Source organism: Vigna angularis, chromosome 6 (genome assembly GCF_016808095.1).
Source record: "Vigna angularis cultivar LongXiaoDou No.4 chromosome 6, ASM1680809v1, whole genome shotgun sequence".
Classification (NCBI taxonomy): domain Eukaryota; kingdom Viridiplantae; phylum Streptophyta; class Magnoliopsida; order Fabales; family Fabaceae; genus Vigna; species Vigna angularis.
This window is the reverse complement of record NC_068975.1, coordinates 28650002-28677893: the sequence shown is the minus strand read 5'-3', so window position 1 is coordinate 28677893 and position 27892 is coordinate 28650002. Positions and strand designations below refer to the sequence as shown.

Below are 27892 nucleotides of genomic sequence, written 5' to 3'. Positions count from 1 at the left end.
TACGTTAGGCAAAAAAAATCATCATGATCAAGGACCACTATTTCCAATTAATCTCTTCAAATCTACTACAAAAATTAAACTATTAAATATTAACAATAATTTATTACATACCATATCATATTATTCAAAATTCTTAGGTGATATTCAACTCACTTCTCTTTAATATACAAATTAAATAATGTTAATCATTTTTTATTCTAAAATCTTCTATTTCGAAAACTGAACCTGATTTTTAAATCAACCAAATAATTTGTTCAAAGAAACTTCAAAGCCAACTTAGAAAAATCGATCAAAAAACAGAAAAACTGGTAAAAAAATTGTTTATATTTCAATTAAAAAGTGCTTAAGATTACTTTTTAATACATTAATAAATATCTAAAATATTTGTTGTTTTTTAGTATATTAGATTTAGTTACCCTCCGATCAATTAACTCACACTTAAAAATGAAGTACACTTTCCGAGCTTCATTACAGAAGCTTGAGGGACCAATAGTTAATTCTCTCTTTTTCTCATGAAGTCATTAATGAATTCCTCTCTTTATTTGGTTTTTCTTTTCATTTTTTTCATGACTTATAACTAAATCCTTAATTAGGATATTGATTTACAAGAATTTACATTGTGTACCTAATGTATGATTTTTATTCTTTTATTTTCTTTGATATACAATTTTAAGAGTTTTAATTTCACCGTCTTTTTCCTCATATCTTTGAATAAAAAAAAGATAATGATATTTTAACAACATTTTAACACCATCTACATATGATTATGTGATTGGTCTATGTTAGTATTTATGATTATTATTATTGATTATAAAATAATTTTGAACCAATCACATAATAACACATAAATAATGTTAAAATGTTATCAAAAAATATTGTCAAATTATCATTATCCATACAAAAAATCTTTCAAACGTTACATGTATATCACATCAAGAGAAAGATTAGCAAACTTCAAAATTCAACCACTTTAATGTGTGAATCAAATTCATCTCCACCTTTTATTATATATATATATATATATATATATATATATATATATATATATTTGCTTTTATCCTTTTTATAACTATTACTCTAAATAGAGGTACAAATATCTGTATGAATAAAAAATAAATCTTAAATTATTTTAGGACTAAATCTATTTCATTTCATGAATATGTACTTTAGTTTCTCTTCAATGATAGTTTTGAAAAAAGTTTTAGATTTCAAGTTGTATCTGTCTTGTAAGAAATCAAATTGATTAAGATCTTGTTTGCTATTTGTAATATTTTATTTATCTAACTTAAATATTATTTTAATATTTATTTAAAAAATACTCATGTATTCATATGAAGTTTTTTTTCAAATGTTTATGAAAACATTTAATACGTGTTTATAAGTATATAGTAAATCAAAGTTTTAAATTTTGACAGTCTTGAATTATGAGTCACTTGTATACAATAAATATAATTTAATTTTTTAATTTAAAAAGTTAAGATAATAAAAATTTCTTTGACGACAAGTTCACCCATTATTAGGCCTTTTTTTTCCGCTTATGACAACTGGAAAGTTAGGAAGCGAATAAATGAATGTAGTGATAAAAACAAAATGTTTAAGTTGAAGAAAAAACGAAACAACTTTGAAAAAGAGTTCCACAGAGAGAATATTACTCTATTAAACAAAAAATTTAATTCATTAATTTTAAATAAAATATTTAATTTTTATTGTGACATAATAAATTATTAAAATATATAAACATAAATAATTATTAAATATTCACAAATATATTATAATTTAATAAAACGAATAATTAAAAATATTAAAGTAGTAACAAGAAATAAATTTAATATTTAATTAATATATGTTTTATATTAAAAAATACATAATTAAAATAAAAAATATTAAAAGTAATAAATAAAAAATAATAATTTATTTAAATTTTGATTATTTATTGTAATATATTTTTATTCTGAAATATAAATTTTTATTTATTAAATTTATAAGACAATTTTTACTTTAATTTTAAATTTATTTTAACTTTAATTTTTATTTTTTAATTTTTACGTTAAATTATTTATAAATTTTAATTTTTAAATATATTAATATACAACTAAATTTATTCTATCACATACATTAAATTTATTACAAACTTTTATTTTATAATTCTTCCATCCAAATAATCCTTTTTTCTACCTTTTAATAATCTTTTCTTTTCCTTTTTTACTCTCAGTTTAAAGCATGTATCCTGGAATAAAATAAATTGCAGATGCAGAAACAGAAACAAAAATTTAGATAATAAAGATAGATAGATGCCAATATTTTTTTATAAAAGAAAAGCTAGCTCACAGGAAATTTCCAAAAATAGAGGATAAATAACCCAGCTTTTATTACGGAGTAGGAAGGGATTTACAGGCCAAGATAAAAAAAGAAATGGAGAGTTGGAAAGCAACACGTAGAGGGCAACCCTCTTGGGAGACTATAATTTTACAATTATATGCAGACTTTGAAACTCATTCCGTGTAAGCAGTTACTATTAGAACAGACGACAATGCAGGAGATGAATGCAGTTCAATCCAACAACAGATTGGAGTTCACTGCAGCTGCTTATCATCAAAGCATTTGCTTGAAAATTTTCACAAGGGATTCCACTTGACCATCAAGGTGTGCATTTCATCCACTCTGCAATAACTTTATCAGTAAGACTAAGGTTACATTTAGCTACATAAGAAGAAGCCACTCTTGCTGTACCGAACAGGTTTTGTCAGGAACAACAGTCCAATTTGGGATAACTACACAAATCAGCCTGTTCAAATTCTCGTCCCATATGTTGCCTTGTTAGGTGAGAGCATAACTTTCGCCAACAAACTATCTAACGGTCAGCATGAGGGGGCAGGCCAGGGCTTTTTCTTTAATCTTATAGCTACAGAATACCTGTTTAACCCTTTTTAGAGTTTTTCCGCGTCACAGGGAGTTCAAGAAGAATAAAAAAGTAGCACCGTTCTGCTTCCCTGATATACTGGACTTCTCCGTTCATTACCTTTAGAATCTTCCTGCTCATGCTCAACCCTAAACCTTCTTGACTCACCCACCGACTGTTATTGAACATGTCCTGAATCAGTTCAGGAGGAAGACCTTCACCAGGACATACCATTCTTCACAAAAGAAAAAATAGCACACAGTCGATTAGATACTATCTACTCGAAAATAATAATAGCCACGTAAAAATTGAATATATGGAAATGCACCATAAGGTCAGTACTCATTTACAAGTTGCTTGCTACAAGTATACATTCAATAAGTATTTAGCTAATACCAGCATTTGCACTTTTTATTTTTTTTTCCTCTTTCTTTTTGTTGGATAAGAACATTGTTTTCTTCTTCTGCGAAATCTCTTTCCCAAAAAATATGTGGAATGACAACAGATCAAAAGGGAAGTAAAAAAGCATAGGGATTATTTTTTTCAGTAACCCATAAATTAGTAGTCAGATTGTCAGTTAGTTTAGATGGGAAACTAAGATTCTAAGACATCAATCTACCAAGGCCAAAAAATTCAATTATTGAAGTCATATTGAGATTGAGACAGGGTTGAGGCTCCTGTAAACATTTAGTTGAGGTGTTGCTTATCGTCTGTAAACACTTACTTGAAAACAAAAATAATGAAAATAACATGATCACACTACAGTACCTAAATTCAGCATGGAGAAGAGTGAGCCCATCCGATATTTGTTTTATTCTTGGATGTACATGAATCTCTACCCAACCATCTGGAGATGGTGCATAGCGCACTATATTCAATAAGAAATCAGCCAAAACTTGTTGAATCCTCAATTGATCACCATAAACAGCCAATGTCTTGATTTCTTCTGGAATATCACAAATTAACTGTAAAGTTCTTTCTCTTAACAGTAACATTACTTGGCTAACAACTGCATTCATGACATTCCCAAGCAAGAATTCCCCCTTTTCAAGCTCCAAGGACCTAACCCCAAAAGGAAAAAAAAAACATGATCTTGACTTTCTCTAAATAAAATCAACACAGTAAGTTTATAGGGATATTAAAGAAAGTAAGCATACTAAAGGAAACTGAGACAGCTAAACATGAAATGAAAGTATCAACCCACTGGCAAAGTATGGTATATGGAGAAAGAACTAATTATTGACATTCAAATAGGCCAATTCCCCATATTTGCACATCCTAGTGAGAAGGTAGTGAACATGTTTACATGACAAACATGTGCTTTGTTGTCTGACGTAATCTATTTACAGCGTCATAGAAGACAAATGAAGTTGATATACATTATTGATGAACATGTAATAGAAAGTATTCACAAACTACAAGATGTTTTACGTTAGCAGATAAAACAAAAAATTGAAAACTTCAAAGCATATTGGTAAAACACATATGGTCAAAGTTAACTCGAAAACAACTTTTAATACTAATATATTACCTTAAATAATACAGGAGTTTTCAGCTTCATTCCGACATTAAAAGATTCTTCATTTTTTATCTCTCTACATTTTTAAAGTGAGCATCTCATTTGGCATCCTGGTGCATGGGATATAATGTCTGACACCTCCAAGCTTTTTTTCATGATTCTTAAAACGAATGTTTATATTTTGAAATGAATGTTAGAGATAAACATTAATGATTTAAAATTTGGAAGGATGAAAAATAAAAATAATTTAAATAATAATGATTTAATAAGATTAAAAACAAAACAAAAATTATAGGCAGCACAATTCAAACATTTATTTTATTGAAAATAAAAGCATATTTTAACCTGTTTTCTAATCGTTTATGTTGTTTCTTATAAAAATAATTGAAAACAGAAAAGATTTATCAAAGTACATAGTCCTGTTGGGTCTTTTAAAGGGGATATATAAGAGAGATGAAATAAACTTTCCTATATTTTAAATTATGAACTAATTTATAAAATTGATTTCCTATTAGCTTTTTCAAAATCTTACTTTTGTCTAGTAAGCTAATTTTAGTTTTAGTTTTAGTTTATAGAGAAATTAATTTTATTTTCTTATTTTTCTCTTACTGCAGTAATCCTGAAAAAATCAAATCCAAACAGATCTATTGACATTTTAGTTACAGTACTATGGGGCAACAATATTCAACATTAAGATTAACTCGGTCCCCTAGACCCGTGTCTAAATACCATTTGTTCTGAAAATTAAGCTATCACATTTCAGTATGATTCAGCTTTTATTGTTAGCATCTAGTTCAGCACATTGCAAGCTTTCATGTGAGGGATGTTGGATTTATATAGCAAAATTGTGTTACTCTTTACATTGGCTTTCAAGAAAACCAAAAGGTTTTAAAGGATTACTTAGAAAACTTACCCATCCTCGATGCTTTCAAGATCAATGTCGCGTATTATCTTTAACATTTGCTTCTCACAGGCAGCACTGGTCTCAAGAAACTGCTTTTGCTCATCGGTCAAGCTTGTAGCCTCTAAAAGAGAATTCGTAAAGCGTATGCCACTTAAAGGATTCTTCACTCCTTGACTAATATAAGCTAACTCTTTCATCCTAGCAAAGGAAGTTTTCTCTTGTTGTCTCTGTGCCTTCAGAGCCTGTTGAAGTTCAGGACTCACAATTTGCAAAAAGCAAAAAGCCCCAATGATCTGACCATCCATGTTAACTCTCTTATTTGCAGTCAGGAAAGTTTGTATATACTTTCCATGCCGATCAAGAAATGAGAAAGGGAATTTGTCTGTATCTTGTCCACCAAGTGCATTGTGTAAGACAATCATAAACTTTGTAATTGAATCTGAACCCTTCAACGGACAGCAACTACCAAAAACCTCTCCCACTAACATTTTCCCAATGACATCCCCACGTCCCCAACCTGTAAGTTTTTCCATGGCAGTGTTCCACTCTAGGCAACATGCATTATCGTCCGATGCAAAAATGGGAGGGATCAAGGGATTTGGACTGTGCACAATAGCCTTGTAGTCACCTTGTATGTTGATGAATTTGTCCATCACAATTTTTTGACCAGTAACATCCTGACCAACAAAGCACACTCCAACTATATTATTTGTATAATCCTTGCTGGAGCAAGCATTCACCACAACAAAAACTGCCTTATTTTGATGTTCAGGGCGAAACGTCTTCATTTTTATCTCAACATTCTTATCTTCTTCACCTGCACTAATTAAATTCAAGTTATGTCATTGTGCAACCAATTCTGAATACCTCATTTCTCCTAAAGCCAAACTGGATGTAGTTTATAGGAATAGGTAACAGTTTACTTCTAAGCTCATTGAAATACATTCTGCCTCAATCAGTAGTTAGAAAGTAGGAATGTGGAAATGAGAAATTGAGTACATTTTATTTTATAAAACATCTTAACTTTTTTTAATATCAAGCAAGAGTAAAGATTTTCATTCTAGAATCACACCTTCCCAAAGTAACCCCTTACACAAACGAAGCATAACCTAAATCCTAAAGGACAGACTGCTAACCAAAATAGGATGACACTGAATTGGACTGTAAATATTTTCTTCTTTTTCCCTTTAACAAGCTTTGCATTGTTACACAGTTTAATTTTACGCCTTCCCTCCCTAGGTTGCAGTTGTTATTGAAATTCTAATAAATGAACCATTAAATGCAAATTGTGCAGAACAACGGATAGTTCGTGCTTGAATATTCGGAAAAGAAAAGTTAGTTATTATCGTGATATGAAGTATTACTTTTGGGGTGCTGCTGAATACCGTTAAGTATATGAGCACCCGCTAAAATTCAGGCTATCATATTTACAATACAACTTTGCCAAACAAAAATGGTTAGATTGGCATGCTCTCCCAAATGGTACAGGGTTCTCCAACCTAGTTATCTAACATACCCAATAAATGGACCAGAAAGGCAGAGTATTAGAAACAGCACCTTTTAAAGCACGAGAAAGAAGCTTGTCCACAGTTTCTTCAGACTCCTTAAACACAAGATCATGAACCAAGGACTTCCCCATAGCCTCCTCAACAGCAAGTCCTGTCAATTCTGAAACCTTTGCATTCCAACCATTTATGTGGCCATCAATATCAACCGCAAATATAGGAGCGGTGGCTGTTTCTATCAATCTAACCATCTCTCTCGCCACAGAACTTAGTTCATCAACCCCTTGCAACTCTAGTTCTGCCACACGGGGATCCACAACTGCCTTAGAATTGCTATGCTCAGTATCTTTAAACGAGTCACGTAGAATAAGTTGCAACGAGTGAATTGCATCCATTTCCGCATTCTCCCATGGCAAGCTACGGCTTTTCACCACTTCTAAAAATGCCTTGAAAGAAGAACGGGGATGCATTCTCTGCCCATCATCCTTGTCCTCGGGATGATGCTTTGCACCACCCCACTTGATCTCTTTTCCCGTGTGCGACCTGAACCAGAAAAGAAAATCCTTCTCGGTGATATAAGCAACTGCCATCCCACAAACCGCATCCCCGAGCAAGGCAGCACCAGGATACCCAGCATCAGCAAGACTATCGGTACTTAAACCAGTCGAATCTCCATGGAAGGCCAATAACCACTCAACGATATCCCTTATCTGAGCCTCAGTCGGAGTCACACCTAACGGATAATAATTCCCTTGGCAATAAAGAGCAGCCCCATCACACTTCACCAAGTCCATAATGCTAGGACTCTGAGTAACAATGCCAGTAGGCGAGTCCCTAAGAAGCATATCGCACAACAGAGTCTGCGTCCTCAAAACCCGTTTCTCCAACGATTGTGCGGCCAACTGAAGCTCCATGTTTAACTGCAGCCCAAAGGCCTGCATGAGAAACTCACAAGCATACCTCAAGGGAAAAGGAATACACCTAGCAGAAGTGTGATGGCAAACAACAAGCCCCCAGAGCCTCATCGGACTCCGGCCACCAACAGCTTCCTCGTCATTTCCATTAATAATAACAGCCATGACCAAAGACGCAATAGACCCCATGTTAGCCATGTACTGCGCATGACAACCATGGGGGGCCCTGAGCGTTGACCCAACCAAACAGAGAGGCTGCACAAGAGCCTCATCCTGCACCACCCTCACAGGAGAAGCATGACAATCCACAATCATCCTAACCCTATTCTGCTTAAACAAAAACCTAGAAGCCTGAGGAATATCAGTGGCAGGATAATGCAAACCAATGTAAGGCTCCAAATCAGGCCTCTTACTCTCGGCAACAACCTCCCCATGCTCATCCTCGTGAAACTTATAAACCATAACCCTATCGTACCTTGTCAATTCCCTAACACTCTCAACAACAGTGTCACACAGAAGCTTAACATCACCGCCGGGGAGAGACTGCAACTGCGAAATCGCGCGCACGGCGAGCTTCTGCGACTGAACGGCACCGGCGATAGAAAGCGCTGGGTCCTCCGTGCGCGCGGGCTCCAAATCGATGACGATTCCGACGTCAATCCGGTGAAGGATGCCATAAAAAGGCTTACCGGAGGTTCGGGAATGGATCCAGATAGGGTTCGTGAGGCTAATTTCACGCGCGGCGAAGGCCTTCTCGAGAAGAAGGGCACTGGAGTGAGTGAATAGCGTGCGGACGTCCGCGCCTAGCGCAAAGGCCTCGAGCTTGTCGTCGATAGAGGGAACGGACTGCGGCGTAATGCCGAGCATGTCGCGCGCGTTCTCTGAGTATCCCAGGATTCGGAAGGAGGGCTCGTCGACCGCGATCATGCAGCCGAACGGCTGGATGAAGCCGCCGCGCTGGATTTTGAGGAGATACGCCGTTATCTGCTGCTCCGGAACCGATTCCGACGTGATGCGAACCGATTGGGAGTAATCGAATGACCTCCCAGACTCGCCGGACTGCTCGAACACCGCGTGCAGCCTCGCGTCCTCCGTGTACTGCGCGATGGCTTTGCTCATGGAGTCGATGTTCTGGTGGCTCGGCTTCGTTCGCGAATTGTGAATTTGTGGCTGCGGCGGAACCGACGAGTTCTCTGCTCCGCTTGCTGAAGCCATTGAAGTCGACAACGCGCACGCAAAAATTGCCTCTATCACTTGTTTTCTTTTTCCTCTTTTTGTTAATTATTTTTTCTCATAAGGTTATGTTTGGTGTGTGAAACTCTCTTAACAAAAGACAGTGAGTGAGACCTGAAGCAAGAGTGAAAGAAAATAAGATAAAATAAATAAACAAAAGAGAGAAGAAGAAGCTCAGAGTGACAGTGGCAGCTTCAGCATTTTTCGCAAAGTAACGCTGCTTTTGTTGTTTGGCGTTTCTCGTGCACGCGACGCGATTGCTCGATAGCCTGCCTCTATGTGGTCTGAAACTAAAGTTAACTTTATACATTAAATGAAAACCCTCGCAAAATTTAAACCTGATTAAAATATAATATACTTATATAACCTTTTTTTTCTTTTCTAATTAACACTCTTATCTTCTTAACTCCTTGATAACACCTTGACTTTAACTCATAATTGTACTTAAATATAAGTAATTCTTAGCAAACGCATGGTCAAACATGTCACGTTACTGTTGCATAAAGTAACTCTGTAGAGTTACTTTTTTGTTCTTTCTCTAAAAAAATCTTACTATTTTTTTCCTGTTTTGGTTTTGTGGAATTTCTTGTGGCAGAGATTGAGTCGTGCGACATAATTGAGAAGGGTGTGAGTCAAAGTGACTGGTGGAGGATCAAACTTTGTCAATTCTTTTCCCAATAAAACCATTTTTTTTTAATTAAATTACAAGAATGTCTCCATCAAACATCGCCAATTCTTTTCTTTATGACGCCCCAATTCATCTCTCCATAGATCCAGCCATGCTATGTTTTTCCCGTCTTTCAAAAAGCTTTCGAAAGATATATTTTAAAATATCTTGATTTTATTATTATATTAAATAATTATTTAATACAAGTAATTTTTTAATTCAAATATACTGTTAGTAAAAAATTTATGTTGTTTGTTACTATGAGTCGGACCAACCAATGGAGAAGAGTGGTGAAGTAGGTCGGACATAATAATTGTTGAGCAGAGTTAAAGTACAATCAATACAGTAATTACTATTGATGAATGATTAATGTTGACGTTAATATCCATTAAGAGATAAATTAATAGATTTAATTCTTGCAAACGCTATAAGCCGAGGTTTAGTTTCGGGGTAAGGAACGCTTTCCATAATTTGATTACTTTAGACCTTCATACAAAACATTTCTAACTTTAGTGTCAGAATGTCTTTTGCATGACAATCCCCTCAAACCCATTGATCACCCAGATCAGGGAGAGAAGCGAACGTTCGTTGAGGCATGAGAAGTGAACATAATTCATTCTCATCCCAATCATGCAGAAACAATGTTAATATAAATTTAAAAAATTATTAAAAATGTGTGTCGTATTAAAATTACTAACTAGTCAGCTTATTATTATTATCTATAAATTGATTCATAATAAAATTATTATTCAAAAAATGATTAATAACATTATAAATATATTTATACATATACCATAATTTAAAAGTATGTTATTAACATTTAATAAATAAGTTAGCAAGTTGAAATTGAATTTATGCTTCTTATTCTTTTTATTTTAATTTATAGGAATCACTATCATCTATACTGTAAACTGATTAAAGGATTTGTAAAAAAAAATATCAATACAGAATACAACACAAATTTACCTAAAATATATATAAAAACAAAAAAATTAATCCAAAATAACAAATATCAATTATTATAACTCATGATTAAGTTATTAAAAACGAATTTTTATCTTAAAATATAAAAAAAGTACATTTCAATTAATAAATCACAAAATTTTACTTTCATTTAAAATTTAATATTTAGTAATTACATAAAATACACATAAATTTATTCATCAAAGATATTCAACACATTCATGTTTCCTAAAAGGGTGTGTATTACAATCCTATAAGTAGAATTATAAACAAACTCACAAATCATAAAATCATGATAAATTCATGTCACACATTTACTCATGTTGTGGTGTGTAAGAACTTCTCTCCCAATTTCTCACCACTTCATATATTGGTTTATGTGACTTAGATATCTAGTAAAATATATGTGACAATACTTAATACATAAAATCAAATCACAATTCACATATAATCTTATATACAAATTTACATAGTTATCATGATAATCATATTTACATAACATTTAAATTTCATTAATATCAATAATCATAATTATTCAATATAACTCATTCAAATATAATCATGAACAAATCATATATAAGAATTTACAATTATAAAAATATGTACATTCAATGAGTCAAATAAGAGACAAAAAGAAGCTAAAATTATTTTTGGGTTCTCTATTTCGTTTGAAAAATTCAAGTAGATCCCTAAGTTTTATTTGGTTCAATTAAGTCTCCTAGTTTTTAAACATGATCTAATTAAGTTTTTTCATTCAATTTGATTTTAACGTCATGTTTGTACATGTCACATGTTAATTCATAATATTTTAAAAAAAAGATGCAATATGTGTGGTAGTGACAATGCAACGTGGCATCGATGACATGTGTCTGTACAGTGCTACATGTCAATGTCACGTGATAATATTTTGTATTTAATTTAATTTTTATATTTGAAATTTTGACTCAATTGAGTTCCATTTTCTTTTAAATGGAACTCTCTAAAACATGACCAAATTATAATAAATCTAGTTACAACTTATATATTCATGTTAAAATATTATAATGAATTAATATTTTTTTTACAATATTAAAAATGTAAATGTAAAATTAAACTTGTAATTTTTAAATTTTAAAATTTGAAGTAATTTAGAAAAAATGTATTTTGCTTTGTTAACTTATTTAAAGTTACAAGTGTCATTTTATACTCACTTTTAATAATTTAAAGAAATTATAAGTTTAAAATAGGATTTTCTTTTGAAATTGAAAATATAAAACATAAAATTATTATAAATATTATGGTGGAGTGATGTGATATACAAATTTAAAAATTATATATATATATATATATATATATATTTTAATTTGATTCCATTTTAGAAAAAAATAACATTACTCAATTTAAAAAAAAATTAAAGCTTAATTAAGTTAAAAATTCAAATATAGAAACTAAATTCAATACAAAATATTGACACGTGACATTAAACATGACATCGACATGGTCATATGACATTGACAATGACCTAACACTAATAATTATTTTAATATAAAATGAAAAAATAATTAAAAAAATTAAAAATATCATAAACTGATTGGTGGTATATATAGATACGACATTAACGCTGGTGTAACATAAATGAACTACTTAAATAATTTTTAAGAACTAAAAAGTTTAATTGAACCAAATAAAATTAATGGTCCAATTGAAATTTTCAAACAAATTAATGAAAAAAAAAAGAATTTTAGAAAAAAAAAGTTTAAGTGAAAATTGGATAGAAATTAGGTTGAATTGTATTATTATTTTGGCTTATCATTACAAAAACTCAATCTCATTTCTTTTTTCTTTCTCTTAAACTTGTATGAACAAATCAATCTTGCATCTTATGTTCTAATCTTTACTATTTTCAAATTAACTATAGCTTAAAATGTATAAAATAATTTATGTACACACAAGATACAATGATCAACATTTGATATATATATCATTAGAAAAATAAGATACAATGATCAACATTTGATATATATATCATTAGAAAAATGAAAGTGAGAAAAATGTGAAAAAATAGAGTAAGTGTTTGATTAGTACGTACAAAACAAAGATGAGTATCTATATAAGATTGTTTTAGATTGGATGATTAATGGAGAGATGCTTTTTTATGACATGGTACGATTTTTAAGCTAAGTTTGGTATAGGGTGGGGGCAAGAGGAGATGAATGAAGGAACAGTGAGAAAAAAAAGCAAATAATGCCATGTGAAAAAAGGTGATCTGGAGTCAATTGTTGAAGATAGATAGATGAGTGATAAAAAGTAGCATTGGAGAAGGTAATGGAATAAATATAATTCCAGTACTAGTTAAGATTCTACGAACAAAAACAGTGGTAAAGAAGAGAATAATTTTATCAACAACAAAAATCATAGGGTTCTAACAAATCCCAATAGCCATATTACCATTTATTATTGTAGCCAGAGTTTTACTTTTATTATTTACTTTTTTTGTTTTAATAGTTACAATGTATTACGACTATTAATTTTCATTTTTTTCAGAAAACCAAAAAGACAGTGATCATGACGAGACAGCAATATTCGTAAGGCTGTCTTAGAAAGGATAACTCTCCAATCCTTTCACAGCTTTATTTATGTTGTTTGTACAAGGTTTTCATGTGCAGTGAAACTTCAAAATTATTCAAAGCATCTAAATGTCAAAAAAACTCATCACCAATAATGTTCGCATTTATTTAAGGATGTCAGAGTATGATTTAATGATGTGGTTCTAAAAGTAACTCGGGTGTAAGTTTTCTTTTCATTTAAAAGTAATTTAATAGTGAACACCAATCTGCAGAATTTGTATCCATTACTGTTGCAGTTCAGACATCGAAAACTATGGTGTGATTGTAACAAAATGAAAAGTCTACTAAGTTATTGTATTGTTTGAGTTTAACTATGTTCAAACTATTAACAAACATGCACAAACTTATAATTAACTTCTTAATAATTTTTTATAATAATAAATAATTTGATGACTTTGAAGTGTCATGATAGTTGTACGGTACGATTTCTCGTTGATCGAATGATCAATGTTTCTAAAAAAAATGTTAAAAGGAATATTATTTTTAATTTTAAGTTTATGTAAACTGGTTTCTAAAGAAGTCGATCAGTGTCAAAGATTCTAAGTTGGAAAAAATAGAAACTAAAATATAGGATTTTTCTGGAAGGGTTTAAAAAAGATTATTTTATTGATATTTTTAGAATATTTCTAATTTAACACAAACAAGTAGAATTGGAATTGGACTCTAGAAAAAAAAAAAAAACAAAGAATCCCCTTTATATTAGAGTAACTTTTCCATATTTGAATTTATATATATATATATATATATATATTTATATTATACATAATAGAATTACAAATATTATCAAAAAAAATTGAGTACTCTTAAACACAAGTCTTACAAATTTAATATATTTACTAGTAAAACACATTTATTAACTTTTGGACCTTTAGTGTAGTGATTAGATCAACTTTAATCAAAAATTTACTTCGAAACCTATAAATACAAAGGTAAGATAAGGAAGTAAGTTATTCTATTTATTGCGAATTTAAAATTTTACTGTGATAACGAATCAAACATATATAACTTATTTGAACTTCAGAGTACCTTTGACAAATAATCAACTTATTTGGCTTAAAGTTTGGAAGAGAAAAAAATTGAAAATAACTTTGTAACGGAGACTTGAGATAACATTAGAAGGTTGATAAAAAAGTGTGAATGAATTTTAACTATGATTCTCGACCTCACATCCAAAATAATATTTAAAATATCAAAACTTATAATTATATTTGATATGAATTTATTTGAAAATAAAGAAGATAATTTTTAATTTTATGTAATTAAAATTTATAGGGGATAAATACTTATATATATATATATATAATATTATAATTAAAATTTTCCATAAATATTTGTATTATATAAGTAAGGTAGAAAATAATGGAATATAAATAACTAGATAATGGGTTTTAATAATTTAAAGATAAATTTTGATATTTGGTATCTGCTTTTAGTAAGTGAAATTGGTGTTATCTTTATGGAATGTCTCACAAAATAATGAGATTTGTTAGCAAATGTTACAAAACTAACTAATTTAGCAGACATTTTAGATTTATGTGGTGAATTAACATAGATTTTAGATGGTACAACACCATTCAAACATTTGCATAATCATTTGAGAATATTTAAGATTTCAGAAAAGAGAGGTAATTTGAAAAGCATGACAGAGTAATTGCAGTCTCGAAAAACTTGCTCACGTTGTGTAGACAACATCCTCCCATGGGTGTCGATAAAGAGGTTGCTTCAGTCTCTTTTGGTCAAAGGTGTGCCTGAAATTTCACACAAACAATGATGAAGGGGTTATTATGAGAAGAAGCCATGTTACATTAATTTTGTGCGGAGTTCTATTGATTCGCAAAAAGACATGCAGTGTTCACATACGAGGACCACTCAAAATGGAACTCTTTGGACCATAAGTGCATGAGATAAAGAAGCCAGAAAGGTCCAAAACTGCAATAATGTCCAAGAAGTGAAGAAGATATGAATGACAGTTAACGTAAAAACTCACCCAATCAGACCAATGGAGCGTGCCAGCACAAAGAAGCCATTCAGATACCCAATCTTCACAATTTCATCAATCTCTTGCTCAGTGAACATTCCACTGCCAGCAAAAAGATCCAAGAAAATAGACCCAATGGCGCCATCGATGTTAAGAATTAAATTTTTTGCCTTTGAGAGGGTGTAGGCTTCAACCTCAACGGCGTATTCCATGTATTTAACAGAAGGAAAATGTGTCCGTGCAAACTTTTGTAGCAGCTCAACTCGCTTGTCTTTCCTGTCCCTATTCTTTACCCTGTTTCAAAAAAGCCTCAGATTTATAAGTTTCGTTTTGCTTAATTCAATCAATAGAATCAACATGTTACCTGTGTCCTATTCCTGGCACACGAATCCCCTTTTTCTTCATACCTTCAACAAACTCATAAGGTGTAAGTCCCTGTAAAAACCTTTTTCTCAATTAAAACATTCAATATATATATAAATTTTATAAAGTGGTTCTTTAACCCATAAGAATTTCACAGGAAAACACTGATCATACATACACTGTCATGAGCATCCTTAAAGTAGCGAGCAGCATCATCAATGGCACCCCCAAATCGAGGACCAATCGTAAGCAAACCTGATTCAGAAGCTCATTCTTTATCAGTTTTGTTCACCCTATCAGGTGCATTTACTAGATCAGTAATTTGCAGATTAAAGGCATGCATGCATGCTTGTATGTATGATGAATTTACCTGATACAAGACAGGAAATTAGGTCCTTCCCTGCCCTCGCTGTCACGATAGTATTATGAGCTCCGGAGGCACAAGGACCATGGTCGGCACATAGCATTATGCACATCTGACCAATGTAATGTATCATCAAGATTCAAGGTGGAAGATGATATATATCAATAGTTGCTTTCGAAAAAAATAGTTTAACTTTTTACTTGCTCCCATTTTTTGCATTTTAGTTCTATACTTAAAATTGATTTCTATAGTCGCTGTATATATAAGTGTAAGAACTGAAATGAGTAGTGAAAGTAAAGCATGAAAATATTCATAGAAAGCTCTGTACAATTGAATAACCTACCTCAATAAATTGAGTACAGTAATGAGGAAGGCTGCGTTTAAACCACAAAAGAGAGATAACACCACCGACACCATATCCTTTTTCGATAATGGAAGACATGGATACACCACCATAGCATTGATCCTCTCCTTCAGTAAAACATTGCAAGAAAAACCTTAGTTTAGCAACCAGATCTGTCCAGAACATGAAATGCAGCTCAATTCTAAATTAACATCAGTGGATTCCAACGTACCCCTCTCATCAGAAATGGTGGAAATAATATGAGTTGGAGCACGGACTTTTCCACTCTTAATTGCAGAGCTGAGGTCCTCAGGGATTGGAGGAGGAGTGATTTCCTTGACTGGTGTGATTTTACCTTCTTCAACCTAAGAAAGATTATCTAACCATGAATATTACAACTAATAACAACATGCTACCTATTTCCAGGATCAGCATAGGAGAGAATTTCAATACATTCAAATACTTAGAATTAGTATAAATACTTTGAAATGAAATCGAAATTCAATGAAGTTAATTATATTTAATCATATTATTAATTACTTGTTTAATTTATGCATGTATACAATTTTTATGGTTTAATCTCTATTGTCTAAAATATAAAGATTGTTAATATACATTACTATGTGATTTCAATATTAATGCATACTAACCAATTTGTGAAATGTTTCCTTAAGTGCAGTTTCAAAAGTTTGATATGATGTGGGAACAACAGCTCCAGCGTCCTTTAGTGCCTGATTCTTTGCTCGAGCAAACTCCAACTCACAACCACTTTTATCTCCCTGATTATTATGCAAGAGCCATTGGACACTAAGAATGTTATCCTTCAATGAATGAACAATGCTTTAATTGAGAAATTTAACAAAGTGAAAGGACCTGAAACATACTGCTTCACCAAATTCTGCTGCAGATTTGAAGGGCCCTGCACATCTCCCACTAACCCAGGCAACCACAGGCTTTGATACTTTCCCCTGTTTTAGGGCTTCCACTATGGAATACTCATCACACCCATCATGCTCTCCAACTACTACCATAATTTTAATCTAATATATAAATACTTTTTAGTCATAATCTATAACATTCTTGTAAAAACACATCAAATAATTAACTTTTTAATATATTTTTTAAAACTTTTATACTTTATATACTTTAATGTAAACCTCATCTTACAGTATAATGAAACAAATTATAGTATCAATGTTTGGTAAGAGAATATGAAAAATCCTAGTATCCTCTGGACTCTACTAAATTGCTTATTGGAACATATTTTAGGTTACTCCTAAGGAATAAGAAAAGCATTACCTGTGGTATGTTGTTAAACCGTAAAACATGGTCAAAAAGTGTGGAGCCAGGGCAAACATCTCCTCCAATGGCAATGGCTACAGTGAAACAATATATCACTCAATACAGGTTCAGATATGATAGCAAATGATGTAACTCCTACTACCCTTCTGAAAAAGAGAAACAACATAGCTTGAAATCATGTCTCCTTCTCTAGATCAAAGGTCTTCTTTCAATTTTTATTTCAACAAGTCTTAAGTTGATTAGGTGAATCAACAAATTTAAACACTAATTAGTTAATTGGTCGTTCGTTCATCTTTAAACCAAAATCTAAACCTAAGATTGTTAATTTTGATCCCTTTCAGGTTCTTTTATGAAACTCATATATATCTGCTACCAAAGAAAATACCCTTGTTATTTCAGGTTTTAATTATTTGTTCCTTTAGCAAGTGTTAAAGAAGTTTTATTTCTTCTTCTGTGTTTGTGATTGTATATTCCATATCGACTAGAAATAAAATTAATTTGTAATATATAAGTGAGTCTACACTTAATCTTGTAAGCGTATTTTATAATGTTCAGTTAAATTTAAAGTTCACTTTGGTATCAAAACCAAAACTATAGTCCCAAGCCTTTACTTTTTGCAAAAGACTTTATTTTTTATACCATTAAAACGTATCGTTCTGTTTATTTTTTTTAATTTACATCAGTTTATATAATGGTAATTATGCAGGAGAGAGGTTTAACTTATAAGTTATAAAAGCAGAATAAAGACAATATTCAAGTTATAATTTCGGTTCTTAATATATCATAATAATAGTGTCTTCTATTGTAAAATCGAGTATTATTAGTTGTTTGTCTTAATATGTATGGTGTGAGTTGCATTATTAGTTTGAGTTGAAAAATAGAAATTAATATTCATAATGTGAGCCATCAATTATTTTGATTTATAATAATTTATTGTTTTTGTGTTTTTTCTTATGTTTTTTAAAACATATGTGATAAAGAATTAATTGAATATTATATTTATTTATTTATTTTTATTGGGTGCTTAATTATTCTTAATAAATCAAGATGTAGTGTCATTCTTAATGCATTAATTAATCTTGTTGTTTTTCGTTAGAAGTGGTTCTCATAAAACACATTTACTTATTAAGAAGATTCGGATGAGTAAATATTTTCTTTTCTCTTATTGTGTGAAAAAACAAAATGCTGAGTTGTTTTTATTATGTTTTCAAGAAGAGACTCACTTTTGAAATTATTGGACTTAGTCTTGTTGAGTTGGATGGATTCATGAGGTAATTTATTTTTTGTAGTTAATATTTTTGTCTTTACAATTTAGATGAGAGAACATTTTGAAGTATTTTATTAAATTTAACATTTTGTCTTTGGTTTAACCATCTCTAAAGCCTTTGGGCCAAAAATAAACTTGTCCAATAAAACATGGGTTTTTCTTCTTGTACGCCATCAAATTTCTTCTTACACCCCATCACAGGAATTTGAAAGTTTTGATGGAATGAGTGTCTTTCAGAAAGATATTTCTGAAATTAGTTTAGTGTTTTCGGAAAAGCAAAAATCCAATTTGATGAAGTACATTTGATGAAGAAGAAGCATAAAAAAACACTCAATAATACATCATAATACATAAAAAAGAAATATTTTAAAATACATAAATTTTTATATTCATTTAATACTGTTCTTTTAAGAAAAATGATTAAATTTTATTTATTTATAATAATTTTAATTTTGTACTGTATATTAAATAAATGTAATTTTGGACCACTTAAATGCTATGATGAACATATCAGAAAAGAGAAAATGAGCATATAAATACCTTCATAAATCCCATCAGTTACACGAGAAATAGTGTTGCATAATTCATTGAATGTCTCACCCTGTAATTCAAAAACTTGTTTTCTGTCATAACCATTTATTACCATGCCAAAAAAAAAAAAAAGCTCATTCTGAATTTCTATAACTCGATTTCAATTCAAAGCAATTTCATTGAAGACGCTATATTTGCCGAAAAGTAATAGCCATTAATAGCAAGAGGAAGGAATTCGTTTCTTCAAAGTTTAAAAATAAATAAACATACTTAATTTTTAATTATGTGAAACTTTTGTTTAACGATTTTTAAATTAATATTTAAACTATTTATATAATTTTATATATTCTAATCCATAATATTAGAACATTTTTTAAAACGTAAAAAAAAAACAATTTTAGTATATTAATAAAAATTATATCCATTTATTTATTTAAGTTTGAAAATCAAAATATTTCAAAATTTGAAACATAACAAAATTTCAATTTCATATCTATATTTAAAGATTAAAAACACTTTTAACCTTAATTCCATACACGTGTTCTACCCATTATTATTAGGATAAAATATGACGTTGTTTTTCTATTATGTATGTGATTTTTTAATATTTAATTAAATTAACTTTCTCATAAAATCTTATATTTTTAACTTAATTTTTATTTAAAAAAAAATTATATATTTGGTACTTAAAATTTGTATACTTTTAAGTCTGTCATTTATTTTCTCTGAATTAGATAACGTGACTATTATTTTATTATGCTATTTTAAAAATATATATAAAATTTTATGATTAATATAAAATAATATTACTTTATTAATTACTAAAATATCACATTTAAAAAAAACAAGATAATAGTATAATAATATAACAATTAGATAATTTATTAACTAAAAAAATAAACAACAATAACTTAATTAATCGAAATATATAAAAAATATTTAAATATCCAATAAACAGAAAGAATTAATTGAAAATATTTAAATTTATAAAGAATTTAAATCTTAATTAAATCTTTGTAAAAAAATCCAAGCACAAGATTATCAAAAGCTATGGAAAAAGTGAATAGATACATACAGATTTAGAAACAAATCCAACAGATCCGGGTCTGTAGAGTTTGCAGTGAATTATATTTTGAATTGTTACAGCTGTGTCACCAATTTTAAAAGCACCTGCTTGCATGCTTCCAACAGTTCCTGGACCAATAACAACCTACCAAATCAACAACACCAAAATAAGTTATTTTATAGCTATATATTCATTTTATCAAGAAAAATATTCTTTCACGTAGCAAAATATTTTACATTCGAGATTATCGTTACTTACTTTCTATTCTTTTATTTCTTAAAAATTTATACTTTTATCATTATACTATATTAAAAATGAATATAAAAATATATCATGTTTCTCTTTTGTCACATATCTCAATCAACTTTCACCTTATTATTTGCACTGGCATACGAAATCAATTGCTTAGTGTCTGCCTCAGCTAATCCTTCACCCATCACAGCAACAACTCTAATTGTTGCCTGCTTCAGTGCACACATCGACGATCCACCACCACTGCATGTGCCAAATTTTATTCTATTAAAATATTTCCTAGTTATCATGTATAATTGTGCAACAAAATAATATGAAGATATCATTCACATAAAATAAATTGCCAAAGTGAAAATTTTATATTATAAATTATTAAGTTAAACTTTAAAAAATAGTTATAAATTCAAATTAATGAAAAAAAAATTAAAATGGGGTAGTTGACCTTTAAACGACTTTTTTTTATAAAATTTTAAAAATTATAAATATTCTGAATAAAAGTTGTTAGAAAATATCTGAATGAAAATCGTTATATGATGACTTTTAATTAAATCAAAATCGTTTTGACTTATGACTTCAATTCAATCAGCTCAAGAGTCAGGCTTCACTAAATAAAATTTGAATCCGCACCACGATATTTCATATGAACATAGTTTGATAATCTAGCCAAGATTGATTCAATTGAAAGTCACCACTCCTAATAACTTCTTTTTTTTTTCAATTTTATAAAGAAAATATTAGCACCTATTATGACCATTTCACAGTGAATAGCTATTAAGACTTACGATGATTTTGTCGGGGAGTTTTAATATATACATATTTTTACACGGATAAGATATTTTGGATGAAGTTTTTATTGATTTACTTTTTTACCATTTCAAAATGCCTATAATAAATGAAAGTATCTATATGTATATAAATTTATATTCTAATTCTTTTTTAATCCGATGTGACACTTTATTTATATACAACAAACTTAACTTAAATTTGTAAATTTTAAATCAAGTGTTATATTTTTGTAATTTACGGAATAAAATATCCCAGTTTTTAAAGTTTTTTCCAAAATAGTAATAGTAAATAATTTCCTGACCCGTGTGAAGCAAAGTTGACGAAGACATCAGCGGTAGGATGTGCAGCACAAGCTCCTTCAATGCTGCAAAATAGTAAGAAAACAACTCAAATAAACCAAATCCAAAACTGAAGCTACAAAAGGTCATGCAATTTGTGTATATGAGCAACACATACGTTGCATGAACTGGGATGACAATTTCCTTCTGACCAAAGAAGATCTTTTGAAGTCCTTCAGAACCAGGGTTAATGATTCCAGCAACTGATGGTGTTTCCCTTCCTATATATGAACACAAAATCAGAAAATTATAAGAACAAATAATAGTGTCAGTTTATCATTTTCAGTGATCCTGATAGAAGAAAAGGATTCCGGAAGTGATACTAACGAGAAAGGAAGTCAAAATCAAGCATCTGCTGGAGGGGAAGTTGCTTGTAGTTGTAAAATAAAGCTTGTGTAGTACGTGAGAAAAGTTGTCCAGTGGCCATGACGAAGAAAGCGATAAATCTTTCTACATTGCAGAAGGAAAGACATTTGCAGCATTAACATACAGAAAGTTACATTCAAAATGTAATATGCAACAAAAAGAAGAAAGGATGAGATAATGAGTTGAAATGAAACAGAGATTGCTACGAGAAGCATTTAAGCAACCATAGATTGAATAGGACAGTAGAAGGATGAAGAGAAACACAAACCAGAAGAGAATTCTGGTGTAGGAAGTCTGAGTTTCACTGAAATCTAGTTCTCAGCATGGATGGTGATAAATAGCATCATGCATATTAATTAAAATGTGAATCCGTCCCTCAAATGTTTTCAAGAGCCGTTACTGTTACCTGTGCCTCTTCTAAATAATTGTAGGACCAATTCGAAAACGCTTTTAAGAAGCAGACAAAAAACTGAAGATTTAGTACCAAATTGAAGGGTATGTTTTGAATTTGATGAGGCTAAATAATACAGAGCAATAATGCTATCTGACCCCTGTTTTTCTTTTCTGACCCTACGTGTCCTTACGAAGCAAGGACGGAGATGGTAAAATTTTAAATTATTACCACAAAAGAAAAACTATTTTATGTTTCAGAAAAAGAAATAAATTTGAGAAAGTAGCAGAAAACTTAGACACAGTCTTATATTTTTCTTATAATTTATTAATCAAGTTTCAAATCTACAGTCTCATCTTCGTAATAAGTAATTATGTTTAATAAAATAGTTTATTGGGGCTGACTGTTAAAGTGAAACTTCATCTTTAATTGAAAAACACTGCTAAAAGATGATAACTATTTGCTGTTTGTTACATAAGTTAAATTTTCGGTAGGTTCATCGATATAAAATAAGTTTCTTAGAAAGTATAGAAGAAGTTAAAAGACTCGTTAATTCGTTATGAGTAAGATTTTTTATATAGTTGATTCAAACGTTATCAGTGTTTGTGTAACATCTTTTCTTTATAAACCCAATAAAGTTCTCTCCTTTTTCTCTTTTCATCTTCCACCTTTTCTCTAAAAATAGAAAATAAAAACTTATTCAAATATTTATAAAAATTGAATATATTTTAGTAACTTAACAGAGACATATAAAATAAATATAAAGTTGTTTATATCCAAATTTTAATACATCTTATTTTAAATTTTATTAAAATTAATAAATATGGTTTTTTTAATCCAATTATAATTTTGATATCTAAAATATATTTTAGAAGAAAATTGGGTTAAATATGTTTTTGGTCCCTTAACTTTCAGTGAAAATTGGAATTAGTTCCTCTCCAAAACTTTGACCTAATTTAGTTCCCAAACTTTAGAAATGTGTAAATTTAGTCCTTTCAACTAAATTTTGTTAGGTTTATTTGATGTTTTAAGTGCGTTTCATGATAGCATTTGAGTTGTTTACATTGTTTGACACATTTTTTCTTCAATGTTAATTGAGAAATGTGTTTCAAACATCAAATAAAGTTAACAAAATTTAGTTAAAATGACTAAATTCACACATTTCTAAAGTTTAGGGACTAAATTAGTCCAAAGTTTTGAGACTAATTCCAATTTTCAATGAAAGTTAAGGGATCAAAAACATATTTAACCCAAGAAAATTTAAACTATATTAATGTAAAATATCGTCTAGCAAGTTCAAAAAGTTAATATTATAAGATTGTATCTATTTGTTTTTAAGATTTATGAAAAATAATAATAATCAAAGTAAGGACACATTTTAATTTATTGTCCAAATTTATAAATTAAAAACCTGTTTAATGCTTTTTTTTAAATCATAATAGTTATTTTATAAAACTTCTTTGATTTATTTGTAATTTTAGAAATACAACTAAGTAAATAAAAATAAACTTTTGTATGCATTTTCATTGATAAATATAATAATATCTATATCTTAATTTTTTATTTAACATGTTATCTTATATCTATTTATATTTATAATTATTGCAACAAGTAAGTTTAAATTATTTAATTTATTAGAAAATTAAAAGTAAATAAAATAATGTAAATATATTTTTTAAATATTACATATTTTTTATAATATAAAAAATAGGTTTAATACCTCTTTTGGTCCCTCGAAAGGGGACAAATGTTCAATTGCGTCCTACGTTTTTTTCAAAGTTTAATGTGTTCCCGACTTATGAAAAAAATGTGCAATTAAGTCCTTTTTGGTAACGACGTTCATTTTTTAACGGGCCAGCTAACAGGGTGGACTGAAGTTTGTAATGTGTCTAGGGAAGGTTAATACGTGGCTGTGTAAGGGTAAACGTGTGTATATTATTGTGGTTAATAAATCAGAGGTTAGGGTTTGGGTTGCAAAGAAATTACGATTTGGGGATTTATCATTGTGGAGGAAGTGTCTTGAAATAAAGGTGTTCTTGAAGCTGAAATTTGCACAGTGAATTGGAAACCGCAAATCAAGTTAGGGTTTATGTTTGATAATTTTATGAAATGTAGTTGTTGTATATGTTATCACTGTTGTCGCTTTATTGGGGGTTTAAGTAGGGGTGAAAAGTTGTCTTCTTTTGATGGTTGATAGTGGTCCCATAGATATTAGTTTAACTAAAATTAGTGGTCCCCGTTTGCATTTGCAGGGTTCGGGTAGGGATGTGTAATGACATGTTTCAGGTTGTGGTCCATCACGGTGGGACCTTGATCAAAGAAGTCCCCTTTAAGTATATGGGCGGGGAGATAGTTTATTGGGACGTAGATCCCGATAAATGGTGTTATTTTGGAGTATTAGGTTCACTTAAAGATCTGAGTTACATGGAAGTAAAAGAATTATATTACAATACCCAACATGTTTTACATAAGCTTGATGATGATAAAGGAGCTATGAACATGATGAATGTGGCTAATTATTTGGGGAAAGTGAACCTCTATGTTGTGCATGGGGTGGACGAACCAACTATTGTAGGAAATGATGAGAATGAGATTTTGTACCTATGTGAAGGTCCTGTAGAGAGTGGTGAGCGTAGTGGCGTTGGAGGAGAAGCACATGTTTAGGGTGGTGATGAAGGAATTGGGGACGTAGTGGAGGGTGTAGTGGAGGTTGAGAATGATGATGCAGTGGATGTTGAGAATAAAGATGTCTGGGAGGATGACAAGGAGGATGCTGAGAATGAAGATGTCTGGGAGGATGACAAGGAGGATGCAGAAGATGTTGAGGTTGCAGTAGAGGTTCAAAATGAGGATAGAGTTGAGTTTGAAAGTGAAGAAGTAGTGGAAGTGGATAATGTGGATGAAGTTGAGGTTGAAAGTGATGAATTAGTGGAAGTGGACATTGAGGATGGAGGGGAGGTTGAAAGTGAAGAAGAATTGGAAGTGGACATTGAGGATGGAGGGGAGGTTCATAGTGAAGAAGAATTGGAAGTGGAAGTGGACAGTGATGATGAACCAGGAATGGATGATCTGAGTGGTGATGAATACGTGGATGCAGACAATCATCAAGAAACCCAACAACAATGTAGGGGTTTGTCAAACGATGATTGGGAGTCTGATATGCTTGTAACTCCTGAAAACAGTACAAGTGAGGAGGATGACAACGAGGATAGAGTATTTGTGGGTCATTTCTCAAAATATGCAAAACAAAAGTCCATGGCAGATTACAAGTGGGAAGTGGGCACCATTTTTAGTGGGAAGGAAGACTTTAAGGATGCTATTAGAAGGTATGTTGTTCATGCTGGAAGGGATCTAAAATTTGTCAAGAATGATAACCGTAGGGTGAGGGTGAGGTGCATGGGTGCCCAAGGTAAGTGCCCATGGGTAGCTTACTGTGGGTACTTGCCATCACGCAAAATTTGGCAATTAAGGAAGATAATTGATACTCACGGTTGTAGTAGGCAACTTAACATCAAATTAATGAATGCTAAGTGGTTGAGTCAGGAAATAGATAGGTCTTTAGTTGACAATCATAATTTAAGGGTGAATGATATTCGTACTAAAGCATTAAGAAAATGGAATTCAAATGTGTCAATATCCAAGGCACGAAGGGCAAAGTTAATTGCCACAAGACAGGTTGAAGGAGATTTCAAAGAACAATATAAAAGGATATACGACTATGGACATGAGCTGTTGAGGTGTAACCCAGGTTCAACAGTGCAGATTAAAGTTGAGTCTCATAATGGTGACCCAATCTTCCAAAGAATGTATGTTTGTCTCAAAGCTTGTAAAGATAGTTTCATAAGCTGTAGGCCCATTATATGTTTAGACGAATGTTTTTTGAAAGGTTATTACAAGGGGGAGCTGCTCACTGCTGTTGGTAGGGACCCAAACGATCAAATGCTACCCCTTGCCTATGCAGTAGTAGAAGTGGAGAACAAAGACAGCTGGACATGGTTTTTGCAATTATTAATTCAAGACCTCGGGGGTAGTCAAGTATGTGGTGGGTGCACGTGGATGTCAGACCAGCAGAAGGTAAATATACTACTTATATTCAATTTTAGTTAATGCTTTGTTAAAGGATCTTGTTTTATGATTAAATTTAATTGTGCAGGGGTTGGTCCCAGCTATCCAGGAGCTTCTGCCTGGGGCAGAACAAAGATTCTGTCTCAGGCACCTGTATGCAAACTTTAGGAAAAGGTTTGGTGGTCAAATATTAAAAAATCTGACGTGGAGAGCTGCCACAAGCACATATCCCCAAGCTTGGGAGAGAGAGATGCTGAAAATTAAAGAAGTCAATATTGAAACATATAAATACCTCATAGGCATTCCCCCGAGGTAACCTAGTAGCCATTACATACAATTTAGTGTCCCTGATGCATGATAACCCAATTGAGAAATGTTTTGTGCAACAGGTTTTGGTTAAGATATCGCTTCACAGGTCAAGCAATGACTGATACACTAGATAACAACATCAGTGAAGCTTTCAACAGTGTTCTTGTTCATGCAAGAGGAAAACCAAATATCACCATGATGGAGGATATCAGAGTTTATCTCATGAAAAGGTGGGCCACCAATAGAACCAAGGTGGCATCTATGGACTTCACAATATGCCCAAAGATAAAGAAGAGACTTCAGAAGGAATGTAATCTGTCAAGATTTTGGGTGTCAAGGTAATATTATCAATTTATTTTATATACATGTTGTTATTTATCTGCATTGTTGATGTTCTTCATTTCTTTCAGCTGGTCTGCACGAAAGATTTTTGAGGTTAGGCATACTTCATCAGTTGGGAACAAGTTCACACTGGACCTGGACACAAAGGAGTGTAGCTGCAGAAAGTGGATGATCAGTGCCATCCCATGCTGTCATGCAATTGCAGCAATGAACTACTCCAACGTTGATCCAGAGAATTTTATCCCCACTTTGTTCACAACATCCACCTATGAAGAGGTGTATGCGTCCATAATTTTTCCACTCAATGGCCACCTACTATGGGAAACCACAAATTTCAATGATGTACTACCACCAGTGATGAGGAAGATGCCTGGGAGGCCAAAGGAAAAAAGGAGGTTGGAAGCATGAGAGCTAACTAAGGATGACACTCAAATGCGTGTTGGTGGGCATAGGAAAAAATGTAGTATTTGTCGTCAGAGGGGGCACAACAAGAATAACTGCCCTTTAAAGCCCCAGCCAGCAGAAACAACACAACCATCACAACCACCTCCAAGTTCCCCGACCCCTCAACCATCACAGCCACCAAGTCCACAATCATCCCGTCCAACAAAATGCAAAG

General features: G+C 31.2%; 3 protein-coding genes and 1 long non-coding RNA gene across 7 annotated transcripts; 2 read left to right on the top strand and 2 right to left on the bottom strand.

Annotated features, from left to right (window-relative positions):
• Positions 1-2334: 2334 nt before the first annotated feature.
• On the bottom strand, positions 2335-9258 carry LOC108342865 (phytochrome B-2). 4 transcript variants are annotated; one of them, XM_017580737.2, is made up of 4 exons: positions 6880-9255; positions 5332-6139; positions 3668-3961; positions 2335-3134 (listed from the first exon to the last, which is right to left on the bottom strand). In XM_017580737.2, the coding sequence occupies exons 1-4, from the start codon at positions 8954-8956 to the stop codon at positions 2918-2920; spliced, it is 3396 nt and encodes a 1131-aa protein (XP_017436226.1). In that variant the 5' UTR covers positions 8957-9255; the 3' UTR covers positions 2335-2917. The 4 variants fall into 4 exon arrangements, 2 of the variants coding, with proteins under 2 accessions (XP_017436226.1, XP_052734929.1); XR_008249863.1 differs by lacking the exon at positions 2335-3134 and adding an exon at positions 4431-4578 and having other exon boundaries at positions 3720-3845; positions 6880-9258; XR_008249862.1 differs by lacking the exon at positions 2335-3134 and adding an exon at positions 4431-4578 and having other exon boundaries at positions 3826-3961; positions 6880-9258.
• A 5414-nt stretch (positions 9259-14672) lies between these two features.
• On the bottom strand, positions 14673-22549 carry LOC108342075 (ATP-citrate synthase beta chain protein 1). The gene is made up of 17 exons (XM_052879765.1): positions 22435-22549; positions 22128-22250; positions 21919-22021; positions 21764-21826; positions 20796-20919; positions 20434-20568; positions 19368-19428; positions 17558-17634; positions 17143-17298; positions 16909-17037; positions 16491-16623; positions 16259-16386; positions 15922-16027; positions 15730-15806; positions 15553-15623; positions 15198-15482; positions 14673-14958 (listed from the first exon to the last, which is right to left on the bottom strand). The coding sequence occupies exons 2-17, from the start codon at positions 22225-22227 to the stop codon at positions 14883-14885; spliced, it is 1824 nt and encodes a 607-aa protein (XP_052735725.1). The 5' UTR covers positions 22228-22250; positions 22435-22549; the 3' UTR covers positions 14673-14882.
• On the top strand, positions 15476-17076 carry LOC128197592 (uncharacterized). The gene is made up of 4 exons (XR_008250206.1): positions 15476-15613; positions 15709-15796; positions 15880-16059; positions 16938-17076. It is a non-coding gene; the product is annotated as an uncharacterized LOC128197592 (long non-coding RNA).
• Positions 22550-24894: 2345 nt separating the features above from the next.
• LOC108341574 (uncharacterized) lies at positions 24895-27681 on the top strand. Its single transcript, XM_052879619.1, has 5 exons — positions 24895-25183; positions 25250-26631; positions 26711-26934; positions 27012-27269; positions 27342-27681. Exons 1-5 carry the CDS (start codon positions 24895-24897, stop codon positions 27679-27681), a joined length of 2493 nt encoding a protein of 830 aa, XP_052735579.1.
• The last annotated feature ends 211 nt before the right edge of the window (positions 27682-27892 follow it).

Coding starts and splice junctions, on each gene's coding strand:
- LOC108342865 (XM_017580737.2), bottom strand. CDS start 8,956: ATGGCTTCAGCAAGCGGAGCAGAGAACTCGTCGGTTCCGCCGCAGCCA. Junction 6,140..6,879: donor TCTTTCTCGTGCTTTAAAAG/GTGCTGTTTCTA, acceptor TAATTAGTGCAG/GTGAAGAAGATAAGAATGTT. Junction 3,135..3,667: donor CTTCTCCATGCTGAATTTAG/GTACTGTAGTGT, acceptor TCTTTTGTGAAG/AATGGTATGTCCTGGTGAAG.
- LOC108342075 (XM_052879765.1), bottom strand. CDS start 22,227: ATGGCCACTGGACAACTTTTCTCACGTACTACACAAGCTTTATTTTAC. Junction 22,022..22,127: donor TGATTTTGACTTCCTTTCTC/GTTAGTATCACT, acceptor GTTCATATATAG/GAAGGGAAACACCATCAGTT. Junction 16,624..16,908: donor AGGAAACATTTCACAAATTG/GTTAGTATGCAT, acceptor AATCTTTCTTAG/GTTGAAGAAGGTAAAATCAC.
- LOC108341574 (XM_052879619.1), top strand. CDS start 24,895: ATGGGCGGGGAGATAGTTTATTGGGACGTAGATCCCGATAAATGGTGT. Junction 25,184..25,249: donor TGAAGGTCCTGTAGAGAGTG/GTGAGCGTAGTG, acceptor TTGGGGACGTAG/TGGAGGGTGTAGTGGAGGTT. Junction 27,270..27,341: donor TCAAGATTTTGGGTGTCAAG/GTAATATTATCA, acceptor CATTTCTTTCAG/CTGGTCTGCACGAAAGATTT.